This window comes from Apium graveolens, chromosome 4 (genome assembly GCF_009905375.1).
Source record: "Apium graveolens cultivar Ventura chromosome 4, ASM990537v1, whole genome shotgun sequence".
NCBI classification, from domain to species: domain Eukaryota; kingdom Viridiplantae; phylum Streptophyta; class Magnoliopsida; order Apiales; family Apiaceae; genus Apium; species Apium graveolens.
Window position 1 is genome coordinate 61,331,947 of NC_133650.1, and position 20,862 is coordinate 61,352,808.

Below are 20,862 nucleotides of genomic sequence, written 5' to 3' on the forward strand. Positions count from 1 at the left end.
TATCAAAAAGCCCAAACTGCTATCCACCAGAAAAGAAACAACCCACCTCATCATCTCGCCTCTACTCTCATGCTAGTTTCCTTCCACCCCTCAAATTTCATATTTTCACACACTCTAACCAGCCAATCACACTTCATCTCTAATCATCTAAATCACTAGAAAAATTCAAATATTTAATAAAGCAATTTGATTACTGGAGTTATGTGAATAACAAAAATATCATTAAATCTAGATAAATCTCATATGAATAAAACTATTGGCGAAGATAATATGTTTAACATTCTAATATTATGTGAATAAATTTTTATTTATATGAAATTATAAAAAAAAATTAATTTCTCTATAATATTATTGTCACGAACAAAAAACTTTTTACTTTGTATTGTGATTTGTTAGGATTTTAAAGAACGTATATATTATTTATTTATAAATTCCTACTAATATAGTACTAGCATTATTACAGCTCTAGCCTACATAATATATTTAGGTGTTGTCAGGATCATGCAATTAATTCAACCCGGTGAATGGGAATTTGAATATAATTTTAACAAAAATGTGTTATAAACTCATTCCCTTTTAATACAAAAATATACCCCGTTAATAGTTGATTGCAATTCCTTTATCAGAATTGTGTTTGACATGTTGTTTATTCTCATAAGTATATATATACTTACAAAAGAATTAAATATAATACTGACATTTTTTTAATTATAAATTTTATTCATATATTAAATGTACAACATTTTCTTTTGACAAATATAATTTATAATTTTATAAATGAGAACTCAGGGATAGATGATAAATTTTAGCCACTTGGCTATCAATCATACTTAATATACAACATTTTTAAGTCTCATAAATATTTCTTATGAAACATTTTTTCCAATTTTATTTTAATAAATATTAAAAAGTTGACTTACATTGTTTCAAAATAAAATGAATTGTACGCAAAGTTATATTAAAAACGTTATCTTGATATCAAGAATAAGATTTTTATTCAACTTTTATTAAAGAATAACTAAAAGGATCCAATAAGTTATGAGAAATTGTGTGACGTGCTTGCACACAAACGCAGTGATTTCTACGCCTAATAGCTTATGTTAGTATGAAGACTAATATAACTCTAACATTTACAATTACTACTACTGTGATGATGCGCTCGACTTCTGATCAGCATCTGCTATAGCTTGGACTTGAGCTGCATACTGCAAATTCCAAAGAACATCCTCAAATGAGGGTCGCCTTGATGAATCTAAAGATATGCATTTGTTTGTTATCAATATTACTATTTTTAAAGACTCTTCTGAGCATGTGGTTAATACAAATGGATCCACTATACGTTTTCGTCCATCCTGGCTACCAAATGATGCCTGCATTTCACGAAACAATCACAGAAAAATTAAGAAACAATCAAACATTTAGTTAGTTTCTTTTGTGTAAAGAAGCAGTAGAACAAGTTCACCCAATGTGACTTTAATGACAGACCAGATCATAGAATATTATACTTTAATTAGCAACAAAAGTAAAGAAAATGTATATTTATTTACATCGAAATTTTTGCTAATCTAGGAACAATAATAGCCAAATAATAACTTGAGGTTGAGGATGCTAGAGATTGGTTATATTCACAAATCATCTTATTTCAGAGTCTTCAGGTTAAGAAAATATAGCTTACCATTTCATTCAGCAAAAATGATTCTCCCTTTTCACTTACAATTGGCCCAACAAGTGTTTCGAGCAATATGAATCCAAAACTGTAAACATCATCGTCTAACTTTGTTGTCTTATGCCTGCAAAGAAAACCACTCCAATACGTCACATATATCTTGCAAACTTGACATGGTGTTCATTTGTATAATCTCGACAAAGTTTCCATTTTCTGCAAGGAAAGGTAAATGAATATTTTTTTTTGGACTCTATCTAAAAGCACGGTTGCAAGGAACGTACCAGGATTTTGGGCCATCTCCCTTTGCCTGCAAGAATAACATATGAAAAATGAAAAAGTCGTACTACATTAAAATGATACCTTAAGATATCATCACCACATTATCAGATGAGTGATTATTGGACAAGAGAAATAAACCTCAAGTTTTTCAATATCTTCAGTGATTATGGACACTCCATAGTCGCTTAGCTTCGCAACAAAATGCTCATCAAGCAATATATTATTTGTCTTTAAACGATTATAGAAAGAAGCAAAGTTTACTCCGGTATGTAAAAAATGTACAGCTTTGGCTACACCAATTAAAACTGCTAATCTGTCTGACCACTTGAGAGCTTTCTCTGGACAAGTTTCTGCAAATTCATTACACAATTCAGTTAAATTTCTTTTAGTTATCAGTATGCAGGAATTTAGCAAACAAATATATGCACCCAAGTAAATATATCATACATAAGTCGTGTGTGACTCAAATTCATAAATTTGTGATATAAATTGTTATTGGTGAAGCTTAATTTGAATTCTTCAAAGATGATGGTAAATACTTTAACAATGACCTTCCCGGGTAAAAAAAGAATTCAGAGGTAAGGTTTTAAGTGTTGGTTTGATAGATACCGAATGCTTGTCTGAATTCGGTAAGATAGTGAGACTGGTTGATGGTTGGGTGGGAATTTATCTTTTTAACTTTTTTGTCTTATCTTTCCTAAAACATTCATAATCTGGACATGCTGACCTAAGAAAGTCTTATATCTAGATACTTACTCTTTTGGTAAACCTTACACTTTTTATATAATCTCAACTTCCTAGAAAGGCTACAAAAAATTATCATAATTTTTAGTTCATGGACATCAAAATTTACAGAGTTTTTAGCTTTTTTAGTCCTACCTGCTTTAATTTCATGAAACTAAATACATTTCTCGGAATTTGAGTTTGTGAGTGAAAAACACATAGCGCATCCGCGCAAGTGTTTTAATTAAACATGAAGTTGAAGATCATAATTTATAGAATCTATTCCCTTATAGATATAATTTAAAAGTACTCTGTTTCTTGTACAGACTTTCTATTCGACCACGGACGGTCATTTTTAGTGACGGTCACTTTTAGCTGTATTTTCTAGTAGTGTGTCATATATATATATGTATCCTGCACTGTTTGGTTCCTCCACATCCTAATATATCATTCAAAACTAGAGATGCACAAAAGGCCCACCGGGCCGGGCTTTGACCGGGCCGGACTTTTCGGGCTTTGACCTTAACCGGGCCGGGCCGGGCTTTCCGAAAATGTCAGAGCCCATTTGGGCCCTCGAGGCCGGCCTAACCGGACTTTTTTTCGGGCCGGATCGGATCGGGCCGAGCTTTTTTATAATTTAAATCGGATCGAGTTTTATTAGAGATTCCAAAGATTACATATGTTAGCAACTAGATCATCGTAAAAATGCATTAGTTTACATGGAATATTTTATGAAAACATTACTTCGTTGAAAACTGTTGACGGAGGAATCTGGTAACAACAAAGATTGAGATTTCTCGCCGGAATTAATATCTATGACGGTGGTTCTTCGCCGGAAAATCAAGCGGTGTGTGGTGGTTTGTGGTTGTTTTAGGTTGAGATTGATCAAAGTAAGTGGTGGCTCCCTTATCAGCTCTCGACTTCTTACCCTTTCAATGTGCTTACGTACCCTTTATATAGGGATCAAGCCTGACGTAGTTCTTGCGGAACAAGAAATCTAATGGGCTTAGACTTCTTATTCCTAGGCCCGGTAGAAGCCTATCGAAAGTCCGTCTTCCGCTAGCTTTAGGAATGTCCAACTATGAGGCCCAACCGCAAAGGCCCAAGGCTCGTCCGTAATCGCAGGACTTCACAAATAATGCATATCCCTGCACAAGGATAACACTTCGCTACAACTATTTCCCTTGATTTACAGACGCAGGTATAGACACGGTTCACCCCAAGTGCCGGACGCATCCCTGTCCCCCGAATGAGGATAACCCACCAAATAATAGGACAGGTGATCCCAAGCTCTTGGGTGCAAAGTGCAGGATGGTTTTAGGCTGAGATTGATCAGAGTAAGTGGTGGCTCCCTTATCAGCTCTCAACTTCTTACCCTTTCAATGTGCCTACATACCCTTTATATAGGGATCAAGCCTGACGTAGTTCTTGCGGAACAAGAAATCTAATGTGCTTAGACTTCTTATTCCTAGGCCCGATAGAAGCCTATCGAAAGTCCGTCTTCCGCTAGCTTTAGGAATGTCCAACTATGAGGCCCAACCGCCAAGGCCCAAGGCTCGTCCGTAATCGCAGGACTTCACAGATAATGCATCTCCCTGCACAAGGATAACACTTCGCTACAGCTATTTCCCTTGATTTACAGACGCAGGTATAGCCACGGTTCACCCCAAGTGCCGGACGCATCCCTATCCCCCGAATGAGGATAACCCACCAAATAATAGGACAGGTGATCCCAAGCTCTTGGGTGCAAAGTGCAGGATGACTCCAAAGTTCTCCAACGAGGACAACCGTTGAATACAAGAACAGAGTTCCCGAAGCACACACCAATGTTAACCCCGCATCCCCAACGAGGACACCCGTTGAATACAAGAGGAGGCCTTCAATCATCAGGCATACCCCTGGAGGCCTTCAAGCTTTTCACGGACATCCCCCTCCTTGACCGCCTCAAGGAGGGAATTTTTCAAAGAGTACCTGCAACAAATACATTAGTAAAAATGATCTCCACTGCTCCTCTCCATGCAAGCTTTATCCTAAAATCACTATTGAAAATACATTGACCAGGCACTGGACGCGTCCTAAGACTCTGGGCGCGTCCTCTCCTTCATGAAACCCGCATAGCCTCCTCAAACCCTGGTGCACAACATTCCACTACACAAGGCGCGTCCTAGTCAAGACAGATGCGTCTTTTAGCTGTTATTGCTGCAAGACCATGTTTGCCAAATGCCTTCACCAAGATTGACGCATCCACGTCCCTTGGGCGCGTCCATCCCAAGCGATGCACTTCCATACTTCACTATCACCTACTCATAAAACATCCTCTAACATGTGGACGCGTCCCCATTACATGGACGCGCCTTAACCGTTCGTATGCTTCGTTTTTACCTTGACTGTTCTTATTTTTCCCATGTATGTATATGTGTATATATCTGTAAAACCACCGTTTTTAGCTTCCTTGATTCTCGAACTACATGTTTCTAGATTTTTAGAGAATATCCCCCAAATCAACTATAGTCGATTGAAATTCCACTACGTTACCGCCATATTGGACGCGTCTTCCTGTCAGGACTCGTCCTCCAAATCTCTGTCTGGAACGTGTTCAAGTCGTTCTAACCAGAGATTTTATAGGGGCAATAATTTACCAGGACGTGTCTTCGTAGTGTATCTTTCGCAATAGATTCTTTAGGAAGCGTCCCCGCATGTTTCCAGTACCTTCTTTCTTTCTTCTTTTCTTCTTTTTCTTTTTTTATGTGGACGCGCCCTCAAATTTTTCTTCCTTCTTTTGCAGCTGGAGGATGCATCTTCTTCGTCACCTTTCCACCCATTCAAAGTTCTCAACAAACGCCTTGGGATTTATTCCCAGCACCTGATCTCTTTCAAACCCGACTTCCCTGAATCTCATAGGACGAGCTCCTTCCTTAAAGAAGAAAGACGCGTCTTTGAATCTCTCAACTCAAAGACTTCTATAATGTCTAACTCCAGCTTCGATTCCATGGATCACGTCCCCATAAGCTCAAGAATGAAAAAGAAAGGACTCATACGCAAAAGAACTCCAATTCTCCATACTAGGGCCACCATCGAATCGAAGATTGGACGGATGATGAGATTATACCCACCACAAGCCAACAGCCCCAACGCATGACTGTTTCAGATGAGGACGCGTCCCCTTCTCAGGACGCGCCCTCTCCTCACAGCGAGGGTGAATTTGAGGGACGAGCCCCAGAACCTGAAAAATACCCCATTTCTCCTCAACAGTCTGTTTCCCCACTAGAACATTGGGAACCCTGTAATGTAGAGCTTGATTTTGATTGGAAAGAACTGGAGGACCTCCCTGAGACTGAGAAGAATACTTGGAGGAAGAGGGAAAACAAATTAGCTTGTGTTGGGATGAAATCCACTGCAACTGATCTAGAGATTGGGTGGACCATGAAGTACTACGACATGGAGGGAATCTGGGCGCGTCCTCTCAGGATGATGAGGCCTCATATCTTTAACGTGGAAAATCTGAGGATTCCAAGAATGGTTCTAACCCCAAAGCTTATTTCTTTAGGTGTGGGCGCGCCCTTGCACCCCTACATCAAAAAGATCCTGAAATGGTATGATGTTGCCCCCATTCAACTGTCTCCAAATTCGTACAAGCTAGCATGGGCTCTATTCATCATGTACCACAACCTTGGGTTGGGCGCGCCCTCTATGAAAGAGTTTAGCTTTTTTTACAGCATCAGGAAATCCATCCCAGGCTACCACTTTCTGGTTGTCAACAAGTGGTTGAACAACAAAGGGTTTAATGAGGGCAAAATCAGCCACGAGCGAGATTGGAAGGAGCCATTCTTCTACATCTACGATGTTAAAAGGGCTCGTGTTCGTTTTAACTCAGAGCCAAGTAAGTGCAACACCTAGGACGCGTCCTCTCCTGCAAGACGCGTCTTTTCCTTTGTTATTTTTTCCTTTCTCCTTTTTATAAATCACATCTCTCTTCCTTAGATAAAAGGACTCAGAAAGAGCTTACAGGAAGAAAGAAAAAGAGAGCTGTGAAGGTGTTGAAGTATGCCGAGAAGCACTTTAACCTTAAGGACATGATCACGGAGGCCAATCTCAAAAAGATTGGGGCTTTGTCTGTAAGGGTTGGCTCCATTTGTAAATACCGTGATTTTTACAATGGAAAACCCGTCCTAACTGCATCTGAGAAAGCTAGAGGGTTAAACGCAACAGAACTTGTCCAACTGGACATCAGTAGACAAGTAGATCTAGAGCAAGGTAAGAATCCTTTGGACGCGTCTCTCGTTAACGACGCGTCATGCGCACGTTCACCCCTTCTCTTACATGCATAACCTTAATCTAACTTGTAGACGTTTCCCACATCCTACTTTATGGCTTTAGACGCGTCTTTGCTCTAGGGCGCGTCCTCCTCTGTTATTTGTCACTTATACCATTCTCATAGTCCATGATATAGGCGTTGTGTCCCCCAAATAGGACGCGCCATCGTCGCTTTGTTCGACATATATACATGCATTCTTCATGCCTTTACATGCATTTACTTGACATATATATATATGTATTAACAATCTATAAATTCTGTTCTCGGCACGTCTTTCGATCAGGACGCGTCCTCTTCTCACCTATAATTTTGTTGCATTGCATAATTTTCACAGGGTATGCCATACTACGTAGGACGCGTCCACATTACTCGGCTAACATTTTTCCACGTCTATTTCATAGATATGACTTCCCTTCCAAAATGATTCGCTATTGGGGCCACCAAAAAATTGAGAGCCGGGAAGCAGGCTCCTGCGAAGTCTGATCCAAAGGCTAAGAATTCTACTTCTACTGTGACTCCTTCCCCTCCACCAAAAATTACTGACACTACGGTGTTGGACATCCCGGACAAAGAGGATGTGCCCTCAAAGCGTCAGAAGACAGTGCCAGATGACCAATCATTTGTTGTCAAATATCTGGGTGCGTCCTCGGCTGGCGCCTTCTCTGAAGATGAAGTAAGGGGTTGGACTTTCAGAAATGAGCAACAGACAGAGGAAGCTATAGTAAGGGCTACAGCCGAGCTTCATATGCATGCAAGACAGAATGCCAACATGGCAGCTAGACTCAGGGCGCGTCTTGCCGTCACTGATACCGCTAAAAGCCAGGCTGAAGACAAGATCAAATCCTTGGAAAAGTGCATTACTTTGTTCACCTAAGAGAAAGATGTCGAGATCAAGCGGTTGCAGGAGGACAGGACGCGTCTTGAGGGTGAGAAGGCGGTGCTGGAAGGCAATGTCACCTCTATGGAGAAGGCTATGAAGGATGTAATCTCTCTGAATTCCACCATGCAGCTGGAGTTTGACACTCTGAATGATGACAGACTGCATGACTGGAAAGAAGAGAAGAAATTAGTGTATCAAAATGGTTTTGCAGCCGATTTTGAAGAGTGGTGTTCTGGGTACATAGTCAATGACCCAGGGTACACTTTTTCCAAGTTCGATGAAGACACCCAGAAATGGGTAAATGATTTCAGAATCAGGGCTGCAGATTCCATTAAAAACAAGAGGATCATCCTTGGCCTGAAAGAGGATGACGCGTCCCCTGTGCCTTCTCCACTTAATACTCAGCCTCCTCCACCAAACAACCAGGACAAGTCTCAGGACGCGCCCCCTGCCTAGGACGCGTCTTCATTCTTGTTTTTGAATTTATTCTAAACTATCCCAAGGGTGCATGCCCTTTTTAAGCCTTGCAAGTTGTAAACTTATAACCTGTTGTTTCCTGGTTTTTATTTGCTTGTACTTTTCATAAGGTTTTCCCTTTCTTAATTACCTCCATGTGCATCCTTTTACTTTCTTAATCTTGTTTTGTCATAAATATGGGCGCGTCCTATGCTAAGGACGCGTCGCCTTTTATATCTTGCTGTTATTTCCTTTATTATCACAAGCTAAGCAGACGTCCTTACAGGGTGCGTCCTCGTTATTTTGACGCATCTCTATTTACTTAGACTGTCTTGAATTGTTTGGATAGTATATTCTTCCCAATCATGATATCATGCTGTATTTTCATATTTAGGCAAAGCACAATATAAATGGGCGCATTCTAGTGCTTTGATGCGTCTACCTTTTATTTTTTAAGATAGTATTTTTAACATATCAGGCCGGACGCGTCTTCAATAAGGACGTGTCTTTGCTTTCAGTCATGGAGTACAGAATTAAATGAGCGTAAAATCATAGGAGCATCAACCAAGATTAGTTGGGCGCGTCCTTAGACACAAGACGCGTCTTAGTTCCATTTTTACTTGATTCTATTGTTCCCTTTATCAATCATTGCTTCCACAAACAAATGTATAGAACTACTTCTCAGGGCGTGTCATGTGGTTAGGACGCGTTATGCAACCAATCAAATTAACAAGCAAACAACTTTTGGAAAATTTCAAAGTTTTCATTAATAATGCTCTCTGGTGTCAAAACTGCACCAGTCCCACGGCTACTATGCTCTGTGGGGAAATTATTTCGAAAAAATGACCCTTCAACTAGTTCCAAGGTAAGTAGTACATGCACTACCACCCTAGGCAAGGAGGAATTTATTTAATTCTAGTCTATAGTCCAGGCATAACCCTAAGTAAAAAGATATGTAAGGGGCCAAAGCCGTGCCTTACTGATAATATTTCCGGAGATGTTCCGCGTTCCAAGCTCGCGGAACCAACTTCCCTTCCATGTCCTCAAGGTGATAAGTCTCTTTCCACAAGATGACTTTTATCTTGTATGGCCCTTCCCAATTAGCTCCAAATACTCCATGCTGAGGATTCTTCGTGTTCAGCATCACCTTCCTCAGCACCAAATCCCCTACCTTCAGCAACTGTCCCTTTACCTTCTTGTTATAATACCTTGTGGCACGTTGCTGATACGCCGCGAGCCTCAGCTGAGAATTTTCCCTTGTTTCTTCCAAGAGATCCAAATAAAGCCTTTGACTGACCTCTGCATCTTCTTCCGTGTAACGATCTCTACGAAGCGATCCCGAACCAACTTCCACGGGAACCATAGCTTCATAGCCGTAAGTCAGCATAAATGGAGTTTCTCCCGTAGTAGATCGTGGAGTAGTGTTGTAGGACCACATCACTTTTGGGAGTTCTTCAGACCAATTCCCTTTGCGCTCTTCCAGCTTTGGTTTGAGGGTATGCTTTATTATTTTATTCACAGCTTCTATCTGCCCATTGCTTTGAAAATGATAGACCGCTGCAAACTCCTTCTTAATTTTCAATTCCTCACATAGTTGTCGCAACTCCTTGCTGTCAAATTGCTTTCCGTTGTCAGATACAAGCTTGTAAGGGATGCCAAACCTGCACACGATGGAGTTGAAAACAAAATCTCTGATTTTCTTTGCGGTGATAGTAGCCAATGGCATAGCTTCCGCCCATTTAGTAAAGTAATCAACCGCAACCACTGCATATTTGACGTCCCCTTTAGCTTTAGGTAATTCTCCGATAAAATCAATTCCCCACATGGCGAACGGCCACGGGCTTACCGTAGGCGTCAAGAGCGTCACCGACATAGACGAGTAATTTGCAAAGCGCTGGCAGCGGTCGCATGCCCTAACAAAATTTGTAGCATCCTCTTTCATTGTAGGCCAATAGTACCCTTGGCGCAAAACTTTCATCGCCAATGAGTTACCCCCCGAGTGATTGCCACAGATTCCCTCATGTACTTCCCTTAAGATGTAATTTCCTTCTTCTTCGTCAACACATCTAAGCAGCGGTTGATTGAACCCTCTCTTGTACAGAACTTCGTCGTACATAACATACCTTGCAGCCTGATAGCGGAGTCGACGAGCCTTAAACTTATCCTCGGGGAGTGTTCCCTTGTGAATGTAGGCCAGAATGGGCGTCATCCATGTTTCCTTGGGAGCCTCATCCACTTGCATAATTTCTATCTCTGGGATACTAGGAATCTCCTGGATTTCAAGAGCCTCTTGTTGCGACCCCATTTTTGCTAGAGCATCCGCATTACTGTTCTTCTCCCGTGGCACACATTCCAACCTAACTTCTTTGAACATTCCAATCAGGCGTTGTGTGCATCTCAAGTATAATTCTGTTCGTGGGCCTCGCGCTTGAAATCCCCCGTTCACCTGATTCACCACCAGCTCTGAGTCACTCCTCGCAATTAGGTTTCGCACTCCCATTTCCAAAGCGATCTTTAGGCCATTAATCAATGCTTCATACTCCGCATCATTATTTGTTGCATAAAACTTGAAATGAATTGCGCTCATCAGATGATGGCCTTCTGGAGACACGAGTACTATACCCGCACCGGCTCCTCCATTGTTAACTGCCCCGTCCACATGCAAGATCCACCAGGGATGTGGAAATTCCTCCAAAGACTCCTTAACGTGAGGTGGATGTAACATCATTAAAGCTTTGCCGTCAACTGCGGAGTCAAATTCCAATAAGAAATCAGCTAAGGCTTGTCCTTTAATCGCCGTCCGAGGCATATATCCCAAATCAAACTGCCCCAACTCTAAAGCCCACTTCAGCATTCTCCCTGATGACTCTGGTTTGTGAAGGACTTGCCGTAGCGGGTATGCCGTACGGACTTCAACTCTATGGGCCTGGAAATACGGCCGTAATTTTCTTGATGCAAGAACCAGGGCACAAACCAACTTCTCCATGCTTGTGTAGCGAGTTTCAGCATCGTGCAACCGCTTGCTCACATAATACACTGGTGACTGCTGCCCATCTTCTTCTCTTACCAGAACTGCGCTGATTGAGTACTCAGACACTGCGAGGTACAGTATTAGAGATTCCCCATCCAATGGTTTTGATAACATGGGAGGGTTTCCCAGTTGTTCCTTGATCTTTCTAAAGGCCTCTTCACATTTTGGTGTCCATATGAAATCCTTCCCCGCCAGCTTAATGGCTTTGAAGAATTCTTTGCATCTGTCGGACGACTTGGAAACAAATCGATTTAACGCGGCAATCCTCCCAGTTAAACTCTGCACCTGCTTTACATTGGTGGGTGACTTCATATCCAACAATGCCTTGATCTTTGCGGGGTTGGCCTCAATTCCCCTATGGTTGACGATGAACCCGAGAAACTTGCCCGACTCCACGCCGAACACACACTTTTGTGGGTTTAACTTCATGCGAAACCTCCTTAGAATGTTAAACATTTCCATTAGGTGCTTGATATGGTCATTCGCCGCCTTGGACTTTACCAGCATATCATCCACATACACCTCCATGGTTCTCCCAATTTGGTTCTTGAACATCATGTTTACTAACCGTTGGTAGGTTGCGCCAGCGTTATCAAACCAAACGGCATTCCTATGTAACAGCATAACCCTCTGTCAGCGATGAAGGAGGTATGCTCTTGATCGGGACCGTACATCGGAATTTGATTGTAACCAGAGTATGCATCCATAAAACTCAGCAAGGCATGCCCTGCTGTCGCGTCAACCAACTGATCAATTCGTGGGAGCGGGAAGCTATCCTTTGGACAGGCCTTATTGAGATCTGTAAAATCCGCACATGTCCTCCACTTCCCGTTCGGCTTTTTCACAAGCACTGGATTTGCAAGCCATTCGGGGTAGAAGGATTCTTTGATTAGTCTCACCTCCAACAACTGGTCTACTTCTTCTTTTAATGCTATCGCCCTTTCCCCGCTCACCGGGCGGCGTTTTTGACGTATGCCCGTACAATTCGGGAAGATATTCAACCGGTGACACATTACCTCTGGGTCGATTCCCACCATGTCTGAATGACTCCATGCGAAGACATCAAGATTTGCAATTAAGAAGCGGGTAAGACTTCCCCTCGTTTCATCATCTAACTGGGATCCCACTTTCAAAACCTTGTTCGGGTCATCTTTGTCAACCGGAATAGATATTATGTCTTCGGCCGGTCCTGTCTTTTCGACGGGCACAGGGATCCTGGGATCCAAATCGAAATCAAAGTCTCGGGGGTCCTTGACTTCCACTCTTGCATCTGAGGGCGCGTCCCCATGAGCGAGAGCATCTACCTCAGGACAAGGCATGGTTTTGTGCAACACAGGTGAAGAGGGCGCATCCTCATTTGGAGGAGCATCAACCTCAATTCCTTTTTTACTCTCTAAGGGCGCGTCCTCTTTTTGAGGAGCATCCACCTTGAAGTTATTTCCAAGACCTTGCAAAATTTCACTTCTTCCTTCCAATTTTTCCCCGTTAACAACCTTCTGCATGATCTCCTCTGCATGGTTCACCACAACTTCGTCCACGCTACGGATCCTCGAAACATTCCCCAGCGTCAAAACAGAGTTCCTGGTGATATAGGTTTCTTCCTCTTCGGGGCCTTCTACGAAATAGTGGGCATGAACCTCTCCACTCGGTTTTGTATGAATGTCCTCCGCACCCTCAAATGGAAGACCTTTTCCCTCGTACCTTCTCCTGCGGAATTCTTTAACAGCCTTGTGATAGCAGTCGCGTGACTTGTACTGCGACCCTCTCAGACTGCCTACTCCGTTGGGTGTCGGGAACTTTATCATCAAGTGATGTATCGAGGTTATCACCCTGAACGCCCGTAACCACGATCTTCCCACCAACACGTTGTGTGCGGAGTCCTGATCCAGTACTTTGAAGTCTATCATTTGAGTGACAAACAGAGCTCCTTCCCCAAGTGTGACAGGAAGCCTAACCAAACCCATAACTCTCACTGCTTCTCCAGTAAAGCCATAGACGTGTGCATCTTCAAAATAAATGTCGCTATCTGGGAAACCCAATTTTTTATACGTGCTATAATACAGGATGTTCGCAGAGCTCCCGTTGTCCAAGAAGACCCGATGCACGTTCATAGCTCCGATAAGCATATTTATTACCAGCGCATCGTTGTGGGGATGAAGTACCCATCTTGACTCTCTCTCCCTGAACGTAATATCAGCTGACTCCCCTTTGAATATTTTTGGGGCTCTATCTTCTAAACTATGAATATTGGTGAGCGGCGGATGCCGTGCTTCCCTCGTATTTCTTTCCAATGCCCGATTACTATCACCAACAAAAGGGTGTCCTCCAAAAATTGCCTTGATACTACCAGCCCTCTGAAACTTAACTTCCGCTGTTTTTTCAACATCTTCCACCCGCGGGGGCTGCCTTTCATCCTTATCCTTGTCATCGCTTCCTCTGCGTCGTTTCACCTTATCAATCCATTCTCCCAGGTACCCAGCCTTGATCAATTCCTCAATTTCATCTTTTAGGTGACGACACTCGGGGGTGCCATGGCCGGCAGACTTATGGTAATCACAATACTTCTTCTTGTCTCTACTCTGCCATGAAGTTAGACCGTCTGGCTTCTTGAAAATTCCTCTATCCTTATTTACCTCGAAGATATGATCAATGGATGCCGCCAGTGGTGTGTAATTGCTGACCCTTCTCTCGTAGTTCGATGGCGGGCTCCATTCTCTCCGCGTGTTCACGGTGTTCACTCTATTAGGGCTTCTGGCATTCTGCCGATAATCTGGGCTCAAGGATCTATCCCTTCTCTTTGATCGCCCCTTGGAGTTATGGTTGTTGTCATTCTTTTTTGTTTCTGCAAGCGGCTGCTCAATCGCTTTGAATGATTCCGCCTGCGCAAGCACATCAGCTAATGACACAGGGTCCTTCCCTTGCAGGTGCTTCCAGAAATCCGTTCCCATACGTAGTCTAGCTATAAGAAGTATTTTCAGCGTTTCATTAGTTACGCCCCTTACCAAAGTGGATTCTGCATTGAACCTTTTGAAGTATGAGGTCAAACTTTCTCCTTCTGTTTCACATTGGCCAGTGTGGTAACTGGTGCTGTGTACTTCACTACAGCTTGGAATTGAGTTAAAAACAAAGTTTTCATCTGTTCCCAGGATGTGATCACACTTGGACCGAGTTTCTGGAACCACTGCTGAGCGCCTTCTCTAAAAGTGGCCGCCAGGAGACGGCATCGAGCCAAATCGGGTATTTGATATACATCCATTTCAATGTTGAAACGCCCCAGAAATTCCACAGGGTCAGAGTTCCCATGAAAGCGCAAGTCATTGGTTGTGTTCCTGTATCCGCCGGCAGTTGCGCCTCCCTCACAATAGCAGCAAAAGGAGAAGGAGCTTGCGCAGTTGCCGTTACTCTTCCTCCTTCAAGATGGTTGAGTAACCTTTTAAGATCGTTTACATTGAACGTCCCTACCCCATGAATGGTTTGAACGTTAGGCTGTTGGAGTTCCGCGATTTGTTGGGGTTCCCCTTGATTACCCCCGGGTGTAGCGGTGGATCTTGCCGCCCCTCACCCTGAGGCTGCGGCTATGGCATGTTACCATCTTGGTTTTGAACGTTTTCCCGCACGCGAGGTTCCTCTTGACCGCGTCGTGGAATTTCATCATTATTTTGCACTCTTACTTGAATTCGCCCGCCATCCTGGTCATGAGGACGCACCCTGGATCCATTACCCGTAGCACTGTGGGAAGCTACAGGAATAACGACAGGAGCTTCTTCAGTGGAGGGTGCGCCATCTCTCCTACCATTGTAGGGTGTTCTTCCATATTGGTATCCCATCCTTCCTCGTCCATTCCTCTGATATCCCGGTAGTAATTCCCGGACCTTCCTCGTGGAGGGGCACGCTCGTGCTCGCGGTGCCGCGCCCTGTCATCCCTCTGGAATGTAGGAGGCACACGCGTTGCATCACGGGGCCTCGCTTCTCCAGCGTTTCCTTCCTTTTGCCATTCTACCAGCAGCATCCTCAAATCGTCATCTTCTAACCTTATGCCAAACCATCTTTTCAAGGTTTAAAAATCCCTTCCTTCCTCATCTTGATTCTGAGGGTTCTCCGCACGACGACGCTCGTCCATCGTACGCCCAGACCTATGTGGGTGTGGCACCACCTGGTTACCAAGGCGAGGCCTTTCCCTACCATCAGTGTTCTCATCGACAAGTTCCACAATAGGCTCTACATCATCAGAATATTCTAAGCGCCGCGGAGTGATTCGCGGGTTTTCTCCGCTGCCTTGGGTATCTCCTTCAGCTACTGGTGCTTTCCCACGGCATTGCCATGACGGGGAAAACGATGACCTCTCCTCGTTCTCCGACGCTCCACCGTATTCAGTCTTGAGTGAAAACTATTAAGAGTATCCCCCATGCGGTACAACTACTCCAAGATATCAGCATTGCTGATGAGAACCGGAGGTGTCCCCCCACATCCGGAGCTCTTGGTGGATCTGCCATGTTTCTGGGAACGTAGGGTTCATGGCGAGTGTAGCCTCCCCCGCCTTCTCCTTCAGATCTGCTATCACTTGCATCATAAGAACTTCCATCACGATTGTAAGACATCTTTTCCTCATAAGATTACGATCTTAACTAGCACCCCTACTTCTAGCGCCAATTTGTTGACGGAGGAATCTGGTAACAACAAAGATTAAGATTTCTCGCCAGAATTAAGATCTATGACGGTGGTTCTTCTCCGGAAAAGCAAGCGGTGTCTGGTGGTTTGTGGTTATTTTATGCTGAGATTGATCAGAGTAAGTGGTGGCTCCCTTATCAGCTCTCAACTTCTTACCCTTTCAATGTGCCTACGTACCCTTTATATAGGGATCAATGACGTAGTTCTTGCGGAACAAGAAATCTAATGGGCTTAGACTTCTTATTCCTAGGCCCGGTAAAAGCCTATCCAAAGTCCGTCTTCCGCTAGCTTTAAGAATGTCCAACTATGAGGCCCAACCGCAAAGGCCCAAGGCTCGTCCGTAATCGCAGCACTTTACGGATAATGCATCTGCCTGCGCAAGGATAACACTCCGCTACAACTATTGCCCTTGATTTACAGATGCAGGTATAGCCACGGTTCACCTCAAGTGTCGGATGCATTCCAGTCCCCCGAATGAGGATAACCCACCAGATAACAGGACAGGTGATCCCAAGCTCTTGGGTGCAAAGTGCAGGATGACTCCAAAGTTCTCCAACGAGGACACCCGTTGAATACAAGAACAGAGTTCCCGAAGCACACACCAATGTTAACCCCGCATCCCCAACGAGGACACCCGTTGAATACAGGAGGAGGCCTTCAATCATCAGGCATACCCCTGGAGGCCTTCAAGCTTTTCACGGACATCCCCCTCCTTGACCGCCTCAAGGAGGGAATTCTTCAAAGAGTACCTGCAACAAATACATGAGTAAAAATGATCTCCACTGCTCCTCTCCATGCAAGCTTTATCCTAAAATCACCATCGAAAATACATTGACCAGGCACTGGACGCGTCCTAAGACTCTGGGCGCGTCCTCTCCTTCATGAAACCCGCATAGCCTCCTCAAACCCTGGTGCACAACATTCCACTACACAAGGCGCGTCCTAGTCAAGACAGACGCGTCCTCCAGCTGTTATTGCTGCAAGACCATGTTTGCCAAATGCCTTCACCAAGATTGACGCGTTCACGTCCCTTGGGCGCGTCCATCCCAAGCGATGCACTTCCATACTTCACCATCACCTGCTCATAAAACATCCTCTAACATGTGGACTCGTCCCCATTACATGGACGCGCCTTAACCTTCCACGATGTAATACCGGTCTTGACCGCACTTAACCCGCGTTTGACCCGAGTCACTCCAATACCAAATTTTGGGTATAACAAAAACATTTAAGTTCGGCAAAAATAAACATGTTTATAAAATAATATGTTTTATCATTGTTATCCAAATATATATAGTGTATTTACTATATCTTCTTTCATTATTTATGCAATGAAGTATATAAATAATATTATTAATTACAAATATGTAATATATATGTGTTTAAAGTATTATTTATATTTATAGTAAATGTGAATTCATAAATATATAAGAAAATATATTAGAATAATCAGATTTTAACCGAGTTTTTTCGGGCTTCTAGGCAAATAGCACAAACATGCTCTTCTGCATAAGTAATTTTAGAGTTTTTTATATGTTGTATAACTGACCTGAGAGATGAGAACGGAAATTTCCATTAGGAACATATTCATATACAAGGAAAACTCTGCTACCAACAAGATTATCATGTCCCTCTCCATCGATGCAATAACCCATAAGCTCAACAAGGTGCGGATGCCGAAGCTTTGAAAGCAAATTCAGTCGAATTTCAAGATTTCGGATTAAATTATTTCTAAACAAAGGTAGTGACCGAATGGCTATACAGGTACCGTTCTCTAATCTTCCCTTGTACAACTGACAAGATGCATAATTCCGCAAGTTAGTACCTGTGAATATCTTAAATAACTATAATTAAAGAACTTACAACAAGTAAATCTTAGTTTGGAAAGTGGTCAATATATCATGTGCCAGGTCTTTCCCTCGTGGATTCATGTGGTATAAACTGTCTTCAGACTGGTATCGCTGAAATGGCTAACAAGTAACAACTCTATTTTACGTAATGCTCCACTTGTCCTTTTTCATACAACTTTTTCTCTTCTATTTTATGTGACTATGCTAGTGCTGTTCAAGAACTTTCATCTTAGGTTGATCAAGTGTTTATTGTACAAATCCTGTTTCAGTTGCTATTAAGTACTCACTGAGGGTGCAATAAATTATGTGGACATATATAAGAACGAGAAGCTGAGCAAACCATTCTCAATCAAGCATATAAAAAACATTTGGTTCACATAGTAACAGATAGGTATCAATTAAAAATTAAACCCAGTGCATCAAGAATCAATTTAGATATACCTTTCCAGTATAACCTTCACCCAATATCAGCGACTGACTGAAGTCATTAGTGGCTTCTTTTAACTCTTCCAAGGAAAAAACTCGCTGCAATTGGGTTCCTTGAGTTCCTAACTTTGCAGCTTGGTATATGATTCCTGAGAACAGAAAAAAAAAAGAAAAATCACTCTTCACAAAATCTACAATGTGAAACAAGTATCCTAATGTTCCTAATTGAGCAGAACATCATTTTAAATTCCAGAAAACTGCAGAATTAGTAGACCAGATTCCTCTTTTAAAATATATGCAACAAACAACTTACTGGCATTCGCAAGAACTTCAGATGAAATCCCTGATGGTGTATCATACTGCATAATCTTTGGCAGCGTATGTTGCACTATTGCCTCTTTTGAAGTATATCTCCGACGCAACACGAGAAGGCTAAGAAGCAATATAACTATAATAACAATACCTCCGATCACTCCGACGTAAACTCCAATTGCTTTTCTTCTAGACTGTTCTTTTACCATACTTGATCTGCAGTATGATTCAGGATTTTGATGCTGAGAATCGACAGAAAGGCAATTTCCACCAAATGTTACAACTCTCTTCTCTGAAGTAGAAGCCAGGCAAGAGGGAAGACTACCGGTGAACCTATTACTAGAAATATCAACATAACCAAGTTCCTCTCCACAACTCAGCCGGTCTGGAAACGAGCCCGTCAACAAATTTGATGCTAAATTCAGATAACTAATATTTGACAACGAGAACAATGTAGAAGGTGGAGCCCCGCTTAGTTTATTGAATGAGAGATCAAGGTGTTGAAGCTGATTTAGCTTACCGAATTGTTCCTGAATATGACCTGACAATTGGTTCTTGCTCAAAAGAACTGTAGTCAAGCTTCCCGGAAACAAAGGTAGTCGAGAATCCAAATGATTTTCCCTCATGTCTAATAAACGGAGATTGGTTAGTGAACTCAAGTCAGGCAATTTACCAGTTATCTCATTGTGAGACAATGCAATCCCTGTAAGTTTCTTGATTTTAGATATTGAGTTGGGAATTTGACCTTTTAAATGGTTGTTCTTAATACTTAGAACAGTAAGATTTGATAACGAATCCAACCAGTCAGGAAAACTTTCATTGAAAAAATTTCCATCTAATGTCAAAGTACGAAGATTCACTAGTCTACTTATCGGAGGTGGAATAGCACCAAACATAAAATTTGAACTCATATCAAGAACCTCAAGTGAATATAATCTATGAATTTTTTCTGGAAGCTGTCCCCAAATTCCCAAAGACACTAAACTCAAAAACCTCAAATTACTTAACCTTGCCAATGTAGTTACAAAAGAATCAATAGAAAAACTCTGGGATAACGTTTGATTCGGAATAGCAAAGCCATGGAAATCACTGAACTTAGCAAGCTTATCTCCCATGATTTTGAGCTCAGATACAGAATTGTTCTGACATTTGATGCTCATATGTAAAGTTGAAGGCAAGTTACACATATCAGCATTATAATTGTCCCAAGATTGCAACTGAACTGGGTATTCTAAATGCTTTCTCAGCTGAAGAAGAAGTTGGGTTTCGTAGATTTGTAATTGATGAGTAGTTGAGACAAAGAAAACCCATGTAAAAGACACTAAAAGGAACCAACTTGAAAACTTCATTTCCCAAAGTTTCATAAATGAAGTTAAGAATAATGAACATACCCTACAAGCATAACACATGTGTTAATGAATCTTGAATGGCAAAAAGTCAGCACAAGTACAAATAAACAAATAGAACACCATGAGAGTTTGTAGCCGTTAGAAGAAACCCAAAGACAACAATCTTGAAATTAGTACCTCATATGGGTGCAAGGATCTTAAACTAGCTTATGAAAGTAGTTAAAAATATATAACATTTACAGATCAAGACAAAGAATAGGCCAAAAGAAATCTAATTGAAAAACTAGTAAATCATGTAGCAAGTCATATGTAGAACAAATGACAAAGATTACAGAGAACAGCTGTGGGGAGCAAGAATCACCAGAAAGAGGAAATCAATGTGGTTTCTTACAGACTTGAAGAAGATACACAAGTTTTGATTTTGCAGAAAAAAGTGGAGAACAAACTCTTGTGCATGTGTGTGTGTTTAAGTGATGTATATATTTTGTGTTTAGATAATAATGTAGTATAAAAGGAGTAAAGAGAAGTAGCTAAAGTGGGCTGGAAGTGGAGTATAATGGAAGTGGTTGAAAATGCAGTAAAATAGTGAAAATGCAGTAAGTGGAGTTGTTCTTCTGATTTTGGTAAAAAGGACAACACAGGAGTGTAGAAAAGAATAAGGAGGGAGGCGGTAGTTTTATTACCAAAGGAGGCTGTGTTTTCTGTGGCTATTTTTTCTAGAACAATGAACAATGTATCGTCCAAGAAGCAGCAAGTACAAGAATTGTGTGTAGGTTTATCATTTATGGCTAGCTAACCTGCAACTGCTTTGAATGAGTCATGATTGGTATTCATTGAGCCCCATGTTTTACAAATTTAATGGTACGACCGTACTCTCCATTTTTTTTTGATACAAATAGTTACCGGC

General features: G+C 42.1%; 1 protein-coding gene across 3 annotated transcripts; it reads right to left on the bottom strand.

The window, feature by feature from the left end:
- Positions 1–985: 985 nt before the first annotated feature.
- Positions 986–20,616, bottom strand: LOC141718012 (putative inactive leucine-rich repeat receptor-like protein kinase At3g03770). 3 transcript variants are annotated; one of them, XM_074520343.1, is made up of 9 exons: positions 20,133–20,300; positions 18,608–19,998; positions 18,310–18,443; positions 17,568–17,811; positions 2,084–2,295; positions 1,948–1,973; positions 1,676–1,790; positions 1,287–1,370; positions 986–1,205 (listed from the first exon to the last, which is right to left on the bottom strand). In XM_074520343.1, the coding sequence occupies exons 1-9, from the start codon at positions 20,135–20,137 to the stop codon at positions 1,143–1,145; spliced, it is 2,274 nt and encodes a 757-aa protein (XP_074376444.1). In that variant the 5' UTR covers positions 20,138–20,300; the 3' UTR covers positions 986–1,142. The 3 variants fall into 3 exon arrangements, with proteins under 3 accessions (XP_074376444.1, XP_074376443.1, XP_074376442.1); XM_074520342.1 differs by lacking the exon at positions 20,133–20,300 and adding an exon at positions 20,317–20,616 and having other exon boundaries at positions 986–1,370; XM_074520341.1 differs by having other exon boundaries at positions 986–1,370; positions 20,133–20,298.
- Between the last annotated feature and the right edge of the window lie 246 nt (positions 20,617–20,862).

Bases quoted from the DNA above. Each gene is read 5' to 3' on its own strand.
- LOC141718012 (XM_074520341.1), bottom strand. The intron at 18,444-18,607 runs GTAAGTTGTTTG...TTCTGTTCTCAG, and splicing joins TGAAGTTCTTGCGAATGCCA to GAATCATATACCAAGCTGCA. The intron at 1,371-1,675 runs GTAAGCTATATT...CGTGAAATGCAG, and splicing joins CATTTTTGCTGAATGAAATG to GCATCATTTGGTAGCCAGGA.